The sequence below is a fragment of the Pseudophryne corroboree genome, chromosome 4, assembly GCF_028390025.1.
Source record: "Pseudophryne corroboree isolate aPseCor3 chromosome 4, aPseCor3.hap2, whole genome shotgun sequence".
NCBI lineage: Eukaryota > Metazoa > Chordata > Amphibia > Anura > Myobatrachidae > Pseudophryne > Pseudophryne corroboree.
Genome location: NC_086447.1, coordinates 640,232,354 through 640,249,072, shown reverse-complemented (window position 1 = coordinate 640,249,072; position 16,719 = coordinate 640,232,354). Strand labels below are relative to the sequence as shown.

Here is a 16,719-nt window from a genome sequence, read left to right as displayed (position 1 = left end):
ATGGATATGAGCTTTTTGTAACCGGAAACTTTACGTGAGATGTGAGCAAGTGGTATCAGCACAAATGCATCCCGACGACCACCGCAGTGGCTTGTAGCTGCGGGGAAAAAAGGCACCTACAATGGCGCCCGCTGTGATTTAACCTGCTCAGTCGCGATGCTCCACGAGTATCCACCTCTACGTGCCGTTTGCAGGCACCGGTCAGCGGCTCCTCTTTGTATGAAAACAAATTCCAGGCAGAAGAATGCTGCAGCCAGTTCGTGATATGGGTCTAACTTCAGCTGGGGTCCAACAGAATCAACTTCTGATGCGTTTCGCTCCTCCCACAGGGGCTTCCTCAAAAGCCATATAGCTATAGAGCTTGTTTTTTTACACGTCTGTGCACAGAGTATGCTTAAGTCCACCTCCATGTATTAGGAAGTTTACATATTTGTTATTATTTTTTGATGTTTTAAAGACCGGTCTTGTTTTATTATATGATAATTTATACAATAGTAAATATATTTTGAATTTATCAGGAGTTTGTCATTCTTGTCAACCATATCTTGTAATTATATAACTATAGCGCAAGAGTGTTTTCAAATTGGAGTTCAATTAGAGTCCAGTCAAACTGATAACCACGGCAGGTACATCTTTCTTCATGCGGTTGTTAATCGGATCACTCTTCATATACTAGCTATTTATATCCTGCCTCCTTATAATAATGATGTGCTCCGCCAGGCAGCTAAATTTATTGCTCGGTCTCAGGCTACACCAGTAATTTGTATGGGGGAATTTTTATAATGTCATGGACCACTACTTAGATTATTGGAAGGGTACTGTTGTGCCTATTTCTCAGCTTCCCTCTCCAACTTCATTTGCTCATTTAGTTGCAGAGTTGGGGAGGGATGACATATGGAGATATCGCAATCCCTCTGTTGCTCAATATTCATGTTAATCCACTTTCATATTACAGTATGTCCCGAATAGATTTGATTTTAATTTCCCCAGATTTGTCTTCGGATATGGCAGATGTAGCCTATTTGTCTAGAGGAATTTTAAATCACTCTCCTGTGCTTCTTACGTTAAATACGCTCCAGGCCAAGGGGACCAGATTTTGGAAACGTAATCCTTTCTGGCCGACCTTAATACCCACTGGATAAGACTTAATTGCTGATTGGCAGAGGTTTCAGTCCATTAACGCTTCGCATCCAGACCTTTTAATTAGGCATGACGCTTGTAAGTCCTTTATTAGAGGCTCCTTCATTAAACGTATTTCTGAGATTAAATTGTTAAATGGACAAAAGGAGCCTCGCCTTAAACTATTATGTCAGCAGTTGGAGGCTCAGTTTATCCTCTCTCATTCATGTATTGATAGAGGGCTATGGCTGGATGCGCAGAGGGAGTGGACTGAATATCTTTTTGGAAAATCCAGGCATAGGTTGCTATTTTCTAAACATGAGTACTATTTCCAGGCTGAGGTAGGAGGCAGTTATTTAGCATATTTGGCAAGGGAAGAGTCTACTGATAATATAGTCCAGAGTATACAAAATTCCCAAGGACAGATATGTTATTCTGGGGAGGAGATTGCAGAGGTATTTCGTAGTTACTACTCTTGTCTACACATCCAAGGTTGCCTATACGAACGAGCAACTTCAGAATTATTTGGACCAAGTTGCATTGACACGTTTGCCTGAAGAAGCTATTTATATCCTCGATGCTCCATTTACATTGGAGGAGGTTGAGCCGGCAATTTCCTCGTTTCCATCCTCTAAAGCTCCTGGATTCGGTGGAATTCCTGTGGAAGTATACAGAAAATTTAAGGATTTTTTGGGTCCTTATTTGTTAGATATGTTTAACTCCATATGAGCATGGATCCATTTCTCCTTCTACTGTATGTGTGAAGCAATTATTATTGTGTTAGCTAAGCAGGGGAAAGACATCACTCTGCCGAAGTCATATCGGTCCATTTCGCTTTTGACCACGGATATTAAAGTATTGGCTAAAATTATAGCACTTAGATTGAATTTGGTTATTAATTTAATTATTCACCCCGATCAGATGGGATTTATGCCTGGGAAGTCTACAGCTCAAAACCTGCGTTGATTATTTTATCACTTACAGAGAACTGATGTGGCTGGGTCTGAGGTGGTACAGTAGTGTCACTAGACGCAGCCAAGGCCTTCGATTCGGTGGAGTGGGGCTATCTTAGGGGTGTGCTTTGGAAATTAGCTTTTGGGCCATGATTTATCATATTAATCCAACTACTGTATTTTTCCCCGGCGGGCAGAGTGTCTGTTAACGGTTTTACTTCATCTCCTTTTCCACTGGCAAGGGGGACTTGACAGGGGTGTCCCCTGTCTCCAGCCCTTTTTGCAATAGACATAGAGCCACTTGCCTGTCTTCTGCGTGCAGCGCCAGATGTTCGTGGTATTAAAGTTGGAGAGGCTATAGATGTAGTTGCTCTGTACGCAGATGATATGCTGTTGTTTTTACAAGACTCAGAGTATTCACCTGCAGGCCATGTTACAAATAGTTAAGAAATTTGGTGTTTTTTCAGGTCTACTTGTCAATTGGGACAATTCCAATATATTCCCTATACCGGGACATATTCCTGTAGGTGATTATACAGATAGCCCTTTGCAGTGGACAATGCATTTTAAGTACTGTACCTAAATATTGCTCCAATAACGTCGGGTTTTAAGATGAAAACTCATGTGTGAAAAAAACTGCCTCTGTTTTAGGCCGTATCAATCTGTTTAAAATGTCAGTTCAACCAAAATTTTTATATGTTCTGCAGCATTCTCCAGTATTTCTTCCCAAAACAGTACTCTCTGCTATTGAGAGTATTTTGCCATCATTTGTATGGGGGGGGGGGGGGGGGGGGAATAGGCTGGCAAGAATTTCCATTAAAACATTATATAAATACAAAACATCTGGGCAACTTGGTCTTCCCATTCTTAGGTTCTATTACAGGCCTGGCCAATGTGTGGCTCTCCAGCTGTTGTAAAACCACACATCCCAGCATGCCCTGCCGCAGTTTTAGCATTCCCTAGTAGCAAAACTTTGGCAGGGTATTCTGGGACTTGTAGTTTCACAACAGCTGGAGAGCCACAGGTTGGCCAGGCCTGGCCTATTATATACCGGCTCAACTGGCACATTTAGTTAGTTGGGTACAGGGCACCGCTGATTTGACTCTGGTGGGTTTTCTGGGTGAGCAGGTGGGGCTCTTCTTCTCTCCTTTACTTTTCTACTTTCTGGAATGTCTGTCTCTAGTCTGCCTCTATTGCTCTGGCAAGCTCTTTTAATCTGGCGACATGCACATACTTTTTTTGAGTGGTCTGGTTATGACGCGGATTCCCCCCATGGCTCAATGCTTCATATTCCGAACTGCTTAAAATTTCAACAGACAATATATGGTTGTTGAAGGGCATTAATACTTTAGGCCAATTATACAGTGAAGGAATTTTTAAATAATTTCATCAGCTACAGAGTGAGTTTAGTATTCCTAATAGTGCCTTTTTCTGACATTTACAAATAAGACATGCATTCCAAATTCAGTTTTCACGCACTGACCCTGTACTGTCACCTTCACCTGTTAAATCAGTGTTAGTGAGTTTGGGTTCTAGAGGTCATGTTTCTAGTATCTATGCCCAGATTAATAATAATTTGTTTCCGAACCCGCTTGATCCTCTGAAATTGAAATGGGAAATAGATATAGGCCCATTATCAAATGAGCATTGGATTCAGATTTTAGGATCCCTTAGGTATACTACTCCTTGTGTTCGTTATCAGCAAATATATTTCTATATCCTACACAGAGTATATCATACACCTATGTCTATGAAGAGGGCTGGGATTAGAAAGGATACCTTTTGCCCTAGGTGCCAGGTGGAAAATGATGGATTTTGGCATTTATTGTGGGATTGCCCCTTAGTACTCTTCTCTTGGGAGGCAGTATGGAGAGATGTCTTGTAGACGGCTCCCTCTCTGCCTGGTGTTTGTACTAGAATATGTTTGTTTGGCTTAGATCTCTAGGAGCAGGGCCGGACTGGCCATCTGGCACTTCTGGCACATGCCAGAAGGGCCAATGGGCAGGTGGTCCGATCCGGTCCCTTAGAGAGCCGGGAAGGCCACGCGCAGCCCAGCCTCCGGCTTTCTGGTTCAGCCACCCCCACTGGTCTTCATGGAAATGGGGGCGTGCTACGAGTCCAGGCCCCCGGTCTCGCGGCGCGCCCCCTGCCCCCAGCAAGCGTCGCCATGGTAATGTTGACATGCCACGAGTACACCCCCCCATGACTCGCAGCATGCCCCCATACATTGTGGTGGCATGCCCCCATAACGTGCGTGCATGCACCCATGCCGAGCGCGCATGCCTTCGGTGCGCGCGCGTGCTCACAAATGCCCAGGCTGTTTTTGAGCCCCAGTCCGTCTCTGTCGAGGAGACACATTCTTTAGTGCTATACAGGTATGTCTTGTGCCTCACTACATTTGCCAAAGTCATTATAGCGCGAGTATGGTGTACATATACTCCCCCGGTGATACATTAATGGAGGGCTTTGGTGGATAACGTAGTCCGGCATGAGAAACAAATGTTTAAATAACGGAATGCTATAAGGCAAAATTATTTTGCAAAATTTAGGGATTTGCTACTTACTTTTTCTGATAACATATGGCCAATTTACAGACAGCTTCATTAATACACTATTTACCAACATAACAGTAATATCAGCGCTGGCGGCTGTTCGCTCCCGAATGGAGCAACACTTGAATTGCTCCAACGGGTACCATCTAGTAGCCACCAGCTTGCAAAACACTTGAATTTCCCCCAATAGAGGTGAGGAGCAGCATTTGCCTTTTTTATATAGTGTGGTAGTAAATGGTAATAGCAAAACCATGAAAAAAAATACTGTAGTTAACTTGTGAATTAATTCCTTTTTTAGTACCTTTCACCATATTTATTTCCCCTTTACGGTCATTATTAAAATTAAGGGGTTTTGACAATGGGCATTAGTGTAATGTACTTTTGTCCCTCTCTCAACTAATTAAGTCTATATGTTAGTTATTTAACAGAAGATAAAGTATTTGATATGTTTTATCCTGTCATTCTGTTCTAAGATTAATTACACTTGCACTCTAATATACTCATATGAGCAATATGAAGAGAGAAGGATATCATTTTGTATAACTTAAATGAGGTAATTATACTGACTACCTATCATTTCACACCTTGGTGTAGTCACTTGCTAAGAATCCTTGCTGAAAACCACTGAACATTGTCAAAGGTATAAGAAGGCATTGCCGTATATCCTTGAGTTGACGTATGGTGCCTAGTAATGATCTCCAGATGGATGGTTTAGCTTCCAATTCATTTTTCTGTTCTTCCTTTAATTCAACTTGATCCAACAAAATTACAATGAGTAGAACAGCAAGAACCCCACAGCCTAGGAAAGTACACAAATAAGAAAATATTATACAACAGTAAGTCAAATGTCATAAATTATCAAAGTAATAAAAAAACATAGCCATATAACTAGCACTGTTTATCTATATAAATGACTCTCCAATAAGGGAGAAACGACACATCCAATCAATATAAAAATATTATTTAATGCCAATCTCCAATATTGGAGATTTCCATATAGTAAAGCGCAACGGAATATGCTGGCGCTATATAAGTAAAACAACACAAAATATACCTAAAGCACTGGAATGGAAATATCAATACCTCTATTCCAAAAAAGTGTATTCAAATCTACTGTACTTTGGTAATGAATAACAATGAGTGAATCAAGTTGCTGTGTTAAATAGTAGCCAACCAAAACTGCAAAAAAAGAAAACCAGAGCTGCATTCACCTAATAACTCAGAACTAAAAAAGAGATAATGCTTCGACAACATAAAATTAGCAATTTAACACATATGCAATAAGTATACACTAATAGGGATAATACATATCATATAAAAATATAACCACTCAGTGGTTTCTTGTGAACGCTTGCTTGGTGTCCTCCATATCTACAGCACATGACTAAGATATTTGGCAACAAACAGCGGCACTCTAGATTCTCAGATAAAACTCAGGACACAAAGTATCTTTAACTACGTTTCAGCACCTTTAATGTGCTTTTATCAAGTTCATCTAAATGATAAAAAAATACAAACATCACTCACCTACTTATCATCCCATCACCATATTTGCTGACCGCCTCTTCCACCTCATGGTGAAACTGGGCTGGTAATGGAAGTGACGCCAGCAAAGTGCACATGTTGCTAAGCGACTATTAAACACCATACATATGTAAACTTAAATACAAAAATAATATATCCAGTAAACTGTACTGTGCACTACTCCAACAGACATGTGTAAAATGCAGAATTACATCTCAAATAGACAATAACCTAATAAAACAGCTTTGTAAAAACATCTAACATGTAGACATGGTACCACAGTTCCAAAGGGGATGCAGTCAGTTTACCTACTGTACAATCAAAATCCAGATGGCCAAAATACCGACAACCATTGACCGACGGTCAAAATTCCGACAAGGTCAAAATACCGACATGGTCAAAATACTGTCATTTAAAATGTCGACAGATCAAAAAGTAGACATGAGTTTTTCATGATTGTTTAATTGAAACCGACTTGTTCATACTTTACCATCCCAGTGGACCTGGAGGGGGAATATAATAGTGTGCCAAGTGCAGCGAGGCACCGTGCCCGAAGCATGGCGAGCGCAGCGAGCCATGCAAGGCAATGCGGTACACTTATACGGTGTCCATGTTGACCTATGTTGACATACACACCAACATTTTTTTAAAAACTTGTGTCAACTGTTTGACTTGTCGACATTTTAAATGTCGGTATTTTGAACTTTTCGGTATTTTAAATGCCGGCATTTTGACCGTGTCATGATTTTGACCCTCAGACAATTATTGCCGGTAGTTTGACCATTGGTATTTAGATTGTAGGTATTTCATACTAAACCCATTCCAAAGTCCATTGCTAGTAGCAATGCTGTAGCATAAAATGTAAACTGTTATCAACTGACATAGAATAAACTCTATCCACAGTTACAAATATGTAACAATTGTATCAAATCCTAAAAATATATGATCTATTATTCTGTACTTGACTGCAGACAAATTATGCTTGGCTAAGGCAAAATGCCTAGCCACAGGTTGATTGCTGGTACCTTTGAGAAGGGCAGTTTTGATGGCAGGTGTAATGCTATACGTTCTTTAAATTGGCCCTCCCTTTTGCAAACATACTAGAGGGAGAAAGGACACACAATAATATAACAAATTTACTGAAAGTTAAATGGTGTGTGAATACTCAACTTTCTACCAGTGGAAGGATGACAGAAATAGCTATCCTCTTTGAAGCTACTTACACATAAGGCAGTTGGGAAGTTTGTAGCAATGCAAATTAGGTTTACCTGAAAAACTAGAAGTATTAGGAGCAGTTTTACCCTTATAGGTAATATCAATGTGTGCTAAGTTGTCCCACAGGTTTTTCCTTCTACAATAGGACATACAGATGTGTCCTCATACATCTTGCCTCGGTAACAGATACTCGGTACCTAAGATACTCAAACACCCCACTCAGCCGCCTGGTCGGCCGATCATATTTGCGAGGGAGTCTCTATCAACCAAATTCAGTGTATCTAGATGATTATTTTCATCTGTGTGTGAAAGCTAAACCTATGCATTTACAAGATTCCAGTTCACTATTGAAATTATCTTCTTTACATGATTTACCTGACAATTGTTTACTCTGTTCAGTTGACGTTTGCAGTTTATACACCTGTATCAGATATAAAGTGGGATTAGCCGCAACTAGAATGTTCTGACTAATAACATATTGTACAGTACAAAGGGCCCAATCTTGATTTATTCATGATGCTTTTAGAACTAGTGTTAACTAGATATTGTTATTTTGATGGCAATTTTATTTGTAAACCTCTGGATGCACAATGGGGTCAAATGTGGCCCCATCATATGAGAATGCATTCATGTTTATGGTGGAGCAAGACATTTTGGCTACCATAGCATATCCAGAACCACTAAAAGCAGGGTTATCATACTCTCAACTACTCAGTGTGTTACATATATCCAGCAATAGGGAGGAAGCAGTCAAACAAATTGACAGCATGTACCATACATTTATAGAGAAGGGTTATAAACCAGCCCATTTGAACCCATAATGTAAGAATGTTTCTATACCGCTAAGTAAAATTTGGACATCTAAAACACAAAGGAATTCAATTGAAAGACTCACTTGGGTCAATAATTTCAACCACTTGAGCCCTCATTTCAATAGAACTGCAAAGAAGCTGCTGTCTGCGTTAAGATCATATCCAGAACTGAAATCTTTACAAAATACTTAAAGCCCGTACACACTGGACGATATTTTGGCCGTCCTATTGAATGGCCGATATATCGTGGGTCCGCCGGCAGTGGCAAACGCAGGATTTCTAGAGGGGGGTTTCTAAATGCAGTACACAATCTCCCACTCTGCGGAACGTTGGAGCAATTGTGGGAGTCTGGGGGAGCGGTAGAAAAACCTAGTTAAGAACCTGGACATTAAAGTATACTGTGGAATACAGTATTAATATTTAACACTGTAGATGGTCTATAGTATAGGCTGTATCACACATTTAAATAATATAAATAAGTGGTCAGGAAAAAGATTAAACATACCATAATAAATAAATAAATACACAAACATAATAGAACCAATCCTGCACTTTTTAAGCACACATTCTCCCACCTCATGGTAAGGCTCCTGTCTTTTCTTCCTGGTAGCTACTCTCTTGTCCAGTGTACTGATTGAGGATTCACACAGCAAACTTGGTACAAGAAGATGCTACCACTGGGCATGTGCAGCAGCTCTGCTCTGTCCCTTAAACTGCATTATGTGGTGATAGCTCTAGTTATTGTATTATATACCATTGCTATTGTTTTCATAATTTGAGCCACTGCCAAGAGGAGGGGGGTTTCTGGGCAACCGGAAACCCCCCTGCGTTTGCCTATGGCTGGCCAGTATGTACGTGCGATATGTCTGTGAACTCTGACGTTCACAGACATATTGCGTCGGCCCTGCAGCACAGCCGATGGCCAATATATCTATTGATATATTGGCGCATCGCTGTGTGTGTGTACCAGCCGACCGCCCGTACACAAGCTGCGGCAGCCGACGGTGATTGACCGCTGAACTGGGCGGGCGTGTGTACACGCCCGCCCCGTTCATGACGTCAGTCCCCGACGGATCAGGCAGTGTATATGCACAGCACACTACCCGATCCATCCATAGATATATCTGCAGATCAATTGATCTGCAGCTCTATCTACCAGTGTGTACCAACCATTACAGTACATGTATGTCCAGCTATCATAGAGGGATAATTCAGAGGGACTACTTAGTACACACTGATATTATCAACCAGGGTAAAACTGCTCCTAATACTGTACTTCTAGTTTTTTGGGTAAATCTAAATTGTATTGCTACAAATGTCCAACTGCCTTACAAGTAGGTACCTTTAAACAGGTAGCTTTTTCTATAATCTTTTCACTCGTAGAAAGCTGAGTATCCGTCACCATTTAAAGGGGGGGTACTCATGGAGCGATATTCTAAGCAATCAATCTGACTAGATTGCTTAGAATTTAAGCCTTATTGCTCCGTGTGTACCCCCTACAGCGATAGCGATGCGCAGCCCTGCGCATCGCTATTGCTGGTGCTAGACTGGCCTGCACGCAGGCCAATCTAGTGGGTCGCTCACTTCACCCCCATCTCCCCCTGCACGCTCAGCACAGATCGCGCTGTGCTGAATGGCGGGAGAGATGTGTGCTGAGCGGTTCGCTCAGCACACATCTCTCCCACATCGGGCCGTCTATATGGGCCTTAACTTGCATGAGTAAATATGTTACTTAGATTTTTTTGTGTCCTTGCACCCTCTACTATGTTGGCAAAATGGAGCACCAATTTAAAGAACATAGGGGGACATTTACTAAGCAGTGATAAGAGCGGAGAAGTGAGCCAGTGGAGAAGTTGCCCATGGCAACTAATCAGCACTGAAGTAACATCTATAATTTGCATAGTATAAAATTATACAGAGCTGCTGATTGGTTGATGGGGCAACTTCTCCACTGGCTGACTTCTCCACTCTTATCGCTGCTTTGTAAATGTCCCCCACAGTTCAATGCAATCTATTGCTTGGTTAAATAATAATTCATGTAACCTGCCTTGTATTGTGATGTGATCCAATATTAATGTGTCCTGCAGTCCTGTGTTCTTGTTTTTTGTCACTGAGTAATTGGGATGGGGGTGGGGGTTCTATATATGCGAGCAGGGATTGATGGGATAGTCGGCTGCCTGTGGAGATCATAGGGAGATGAGCAATCCACCTCAGCAGTGTGGTACACCTCAGGACACTGATGTGGACCCCTTTGAACCTCCCACACTGGATGCTGCTGGCCTGCCATTGCTCTCCCCTCAGACCACTTTGCACTTCCGGCACTGGGTGCTGCAGTGGTACGCTCCTCTTCCTAGCTCTACTGCACCTAGGGCAAACGAGCCAGCATTAGGTAGCCAGAGCATTGTCTGGGCAGAGCGAGGGGCACAGGGACAGTGGGTGCTGTAAGGAGGAGGTGACCGGGCATATGCATATTTTGAGTTACCTACCTAACTATAGTGGTGGTGGGGGGTATATGCATATATTATGTACTCCAGTGAGTACAAAGATGGGGGACACATTAAATTTGAAGTCCAGACCTGTTGGAACAGAGTGGGTTAAAGCAAAGGGTTAACATGATCCATCAGATCTTTGTTACCCATTGCTTAAATGGCAGTGCATTACAGACACTAAGGGGGACAGAGTCACTGCAGAGAAGGCAGATGATTGGCCAGCATTACTGTATGGGGAAGTGATATCTATCCTGATCAGGGCCACCGCTGGAGAAATCAAAGATTCAACTCCTTCTATGAATAGCAGGAAGTAGTGAAAAGCCCTGTTATCACTGATATAGGGCTCTGTGAATAGACCTCTATGTCTGTAGATAACAATTTACATTTTATGCTACAACATCAGAGGCGTAACTAGGGCAGGGCGAGCGGGGCACGTGCCCTGGGTGCCTTGGCAGGCCCAGCAGAGGGGGGAGCCGCCGCCGGCCAGGGCATCATGCCCCACTCAGCCCCGTCACGCTGCAATGTGAGGGGAGGAGAGCGCTGCGTCTCTCCTGCCCCTCAATGTCCTCGCTGCCAGAAGCGCTGCGTGTGTACAGTCTCCGGTGGTGTTAGCCAATCAGAGCTTGCAGACCGGCTCCTGATTGGCTGCCGGTCCGCGAGCTCTGATTGGCTAACGAACCAGTGCCACATAGCCGCCGCCGGACACCTGGAGCATTGAGGGGCAGGAGAGGTGCTGTGCTGCGCTCTCCTCCCCTCACATAGCAGAGGGAAGCAGTGAGTGACGGTGGGGGTCTTATATATGGCACTGTGGGGCATGTATCTGGCACTGTGGGGTATGTATGGCACTGTAGGGCATGTAACTGGCACTGTGGAGCATTGTATCTGGCACTGTGTGGGGCAAGTATGGCACTGTGGGGCATGTATCTGCCACTGTGGGGCATGCAACTGGCACTGTGGGGCATGTATCTGGCACTGTGGGGCATTGTAACTGGCACTGTGGGGCAATGTAACTGGCACTGTGGGGCTTGTATCTGGCATGGTGGGGCATTGTATCTGGCACTGTGGAGCATGTAACTGGCACTGTGGGGCAGGAAACTGGCACTGTGGGGCATTCTAACTGGCACTGTGGGGCATTGTATCTGGCACTGAGGGGCATGTAACTGGCACTGTGTGGCATGTAATTGGCACTGTAGGGCATGTATCTGGCACTGTGGAGCATGTAACTGGCACTGTGGGGCATGTAACTGGCACTGTGGGGCATGTATCTGGCACTGTGGGGCATGTAACTGGCACTGTGGGGCATTGTAACTGGCACTGTGGGGCATGTATCTGGCACGGTGGGGCATTGTATCTGGCACTGTGGGGCATGTAACTGGCACTGTGGGGCAGGTAACTGGCACGGTGGGGCATGTTTCTGGCACTGTGGGGCATTCTAACTGGCACTGTGGGGCATTGTATCTGGCACTGTGGGGCATGTAACTGGCACTGTGAGGCATGTAATTGGCACTGTAGGGCATGTATATGGCACTGTGGAACATGTAACTGGCACTGTGGGGCATTGTATTTGGCACTGTGGGGCATTGTATCTGGCACTGTGGGGCGCTGTATCTGGCACTGTGGATCTGACACTGTGGGGCACTGTGTATCTGGCACTGTGGGGCACTGTGTATCTGGCACTGTGGAGAAATTGTGTATCTGGCACTGTGTAAAAAGGGGACTCTGCATGCGTACTGTGCAAAAATTGAATGAATGTGTGCTGAGAGACGACACAAGGGGTAGGTGATAGTGTGCTGAGAGGCGACACAGGGGGTAAGTGATAGTCATGTTGGTACACCCCATTTTCAGTGGCCACACCCCTTCTGGTGCATGCTCACGCCCATTTTTTCGGCACGCACATACTTCTTTTGGTGTGTGGTTTTTGTTTTTTTGTTGTTTATTTTTTGGGGGGGCGCCACTCTTCAACTAGCCCTGGGCTCCGAAAACCCTAGTTATGCCTCTGTACAACATTGCTATCAGAAATGGACTGTGGAACTGTGGTACCATGTTTACATGTTAGATGCATTTACAAAGCTGTTTAATTAGTTTAAAGATTGTCTATTTGATATGTAATTCTGTACTTTACACACGTCTGTTGGAATAATGCACAGCAACAATTTGCTGGATATACTACTTTTGTATTCAAGTTTACATGGGTATGCTGTTTTATAGTTGCTTAAATAATGCACAGTACAATTTGCTGGATATATTACTTTTGTATTCAAGTTTACATGTGTATGGTGTTTTATAGTTAGTAGAGAAAGACCACCTTTCTGTCAAACTGACAGTTGCTCCACCCCTTTCTCCAGTGGCACGCTTCCTTTAATATTAAATGATAGTTTTTGATATCGCTTTTATATAAAATGTAATATAAAATTTATAGAGCTCGATATTAAACTGTATTAAAAGATAATTGCTTTGAAAAGAGTGTCACATAACACCAGTCGCAGAATACGCAATAAAGCTGTATCACAAACCAGCTTGTGATGAAAAAATTCACCATTTTGACTTTACCAGTCTGTACCCTTTCAAAATTTTACAGCGTGTTATAGTTCACACATTCCAGCAATTGAAACTTCATGCATGACACATATGGTACTATTTAAAAATCACACTATGTCACACATGGTACAGGTTTAAAAAGCATAATGACTAATGACCATGTCCATTTTCTTAGTTGCACGGAAGTATCACACATGACACTGATTTAAAAAGCATATTGATTTTAATGACCATGCATGATTAATGATGACAGCACAATTTCAAAATCCTTAGATCTACGGACTACCCATGACTGCACAATTTCAAAAGCCTTAGATCTATGGACTACCATGCTGTAACAAAAGCATCTGTTTATTATTAATGTACACTATGTGTTAATCTCTGCAAAAGAACATTAGCACCACCTACAGGTCTACGTATTGACTCAAAATGAAATCTTAATTTTAAACTATTGTGCTTTTAAATAAAAAGATATATTTGGTATATTTTTGATGTGCTGAGTACAACGTTTAAGAACCCGCTAACAGATTATATTTTCATTGTAACTGAAAAGAATTATCACAATTACTAACTTATACACTCAAAGTTTATATGTTTAAAAACCCCGCCCCAGAATCTTGGAAATGTGGGCCGGCATCCACAGGTTGGTGGGGGCCATTTGGCTCACATCCATTACTATAAGAATGGGACACAGCTCTGAAGTGGGACACAGCTCTGAGAAGGAATTTCAACTGAAGTTACATCGCTATACACACGCAAAGGCATCATGGTAAGTGTTATTATTATTATTATTATTATTATTATCATTATGGCTCTAATTTGGGCTGTGAGGGGTTAAAATTATTATTATTATTATCATTATGGCTCTAATGATTGTGTTGCAGGGATGCAGATTAAATATGTGGTAATAGTGCCATCTAGCGGCGCATTTTGGAAATACATTTAAATATATATATATTATGGATCTAATGCTTGGGCTGTGATGGGGTTAAACTTATTTTTATTATTTTTATTATTATTATCATTATGGCTCTAATGATTGTGTTGCAGGGGTGCAGATTAAATATGTGGTAATAGTGTCATCTAGCGGCGCATTTTGGAAATGCATTTAAATATATATATATATATATATATATATATATATATAATGGATCTAATGCTTGGGCTGTGAGGATGTAAAATTATTATTATTATTATTATTATTATTATTATTATTATTATGTATCTAATGCTTGGGCTGTGAGGGGTTAAAATTATTATTATTATTATCATTATGGCTCTAATGATTGTGTTGCAGGGAGGCAGTGCAGATGCAATAGGCTGTCTCATATTATACAAATGTTATATTTTTTTATTTTACAAATATGGCTGTGAATTAGGTATAATTGTGACTCACTGAAGGATGTTTAAATATGTGGTAATAGTGCTAGCGGCGCATTTTGGGAATGCACCGGCACTGTATTATTTCAAGTAAATAATTTGAAGACAGATGTTATAGGCTGTCTCATATTATACAAACGTTATATTTTAAAGCAAACACATTTAATGTGTGCATCGTTTAATAGAGCACTGATATTAATCGTTTCTCATTTTCATTATTGGTTCAGCGACAGACAATGCAGAACATCAACAACAAAGATAACGGCATGTGCACATCCGGATCCGAAGATGATGATTTGCCAAGTTATTAAATGAACCATGGTAAGCTAAATCTATAAATACCATTGACACGTTTTTATTTATTTTTAAAAGTTTAAATAGTACGAAATTATAGCCAAGGTCTACAATTTGTTTATTTTTACTTATTTTTAAAAGTTTAAATAGTATGAACGTACAACAGTCTGAATACAACGTTGATAAGTAATAAAAAATTTATTTCTCATTTTTATTTCTCACAATTAAATGACAGATACCACAAACACAGAGAATTTCGATGATGTTGGAGAAAGTCCGTTTGGTTCAGATTTCAGCATCATACCAGATTTTACTAATATTTTGGAATTGGCTCCTGCCTGTGAGTAACATGTAATAGCTTATTATAATAATAATAATAATAATAATAATAATAATAATAAAATAATAATTAAAAATATTTATATTTGAAAATAAATTAAAAATAAATGATGTTATACGCCTGTAATTATTTTATTTTTATTTTTTTTATTTTTTTTCCCCCACTGGCTAAAGAATTAAAAATAAACCTTGTACCGTTGTGCTGATTTGTTGTCACCTGTACACACTTTATATTCTCAATAATACAACTTTTTTTCATGTTATTCTAATTTTATACCGTATGTAATAATTATTTTTCATTTTTTCACCGGCTAAAGATTCCACAAAAATGGATGATGCGACGGCTGACAGTATTCTGCGGGACATATTGAACAAACCTGAATATTGTCACAACACAGCTATACAGACCGGCAATGCTGTTGATGAGCGACCATTTTTTCCCCACTCGACAGGGGGCCGGGCTCAAACATTCGAATATAAAGCAGGTATGTAATCAAACACTGTTATATGGTATATTGTTATGCAGTAATTTAAATGTTAATTTACGTGCATTGGAATATAAAGCAGGTGTGTAATCAAACACTGTTATATGGTATATTGTTATGCAGTAATTTAAATGCTAATTTACGTGCATCGGTGTTTATATTTATTTTATAATATATGTATTACAGATGATGCTGTAGCAAGACGATATAATCCTACGATACCAGTAGGTCGTGATACAGTCGCGCAAATACACAGGCCTAGTACAAGCGGGAAAACAACAAAACGCACAACAGCCGCTGAAACGGAGAACCATCAATTCGCAACAGCAGGTGTGTAATCGAACACAGTTATATGGTATATTGTTATGCAGTGATTTAAATGCTGATTTACGTGCATCGATGTTTATATTTATTTTATAATATATGTATTACAGATTATGCTGTAGCAAGACGATATGATCCTACGATACCAGTAGGTCGTGATACAGTCGCACAAATACACAGGCCTAGTACAAGCGGGAAAACAACAAAACGCACAACAGCCCCTGAAACGGAGAACCATCAATTCGCAACGCCGTCGATCGTACATAACAGCCTATAGGAGCATGCTAGGTCATCGGTTATGGGGGTGCATAACGGATGTATCAACCCGAACAAACGAAGGCCGGCTCGACCAAGAACGAATGAGAGAAGTCATAATTCAGCATTTACAGATCTTAAAAGAAAATTGTCAAATTCCGAAAATGATACGCCGCAACGGAGAAGGATCGCGTTACAAACTGTATCAAGCGTAAGTAACGATGGTGCTGTAACATCAAAACACACATCATTTAACACTGCAGACCGGGATGTCGCTGGTAATACAAAGACTGTAAAGGTTAAGAGGGCATTGCGTCTCTCAAGAAGTAATGTTAAGCAATTGTCGCAATCAGTTGTAATCACAATTCCTGATACACAGGGTTGCTCTGAAACAGAAACAAGACACATAGCAGGCATTGGTGTGTTATCAAATGTTGATT

At 41.1% G+C, this 16,719-nt stretch overlaps 1 protein-coding gene across 1 annotated transcript in view; it reads right to left on the bottom strand.

Annotated features, from left to right (window-relative positions):
* Positions 1-16,719, bottom strand: part of LOC134910084 (protein unc-93 homolog A-like) — a 175,389-nt gene that overhangs the window by 43,524 nt on the left and 115,146 nt on the right. The window contains exon 5 of the mRNA XM_063917724.1: positions 5,209-5,423. Coding sequence (XP_063773794.1) covers positions 5,209-5,423 — 215 coding nt within the window. The remainder of the gene's footprint in view (positions 1-5,208; positions 5,424-16,719) is intronic.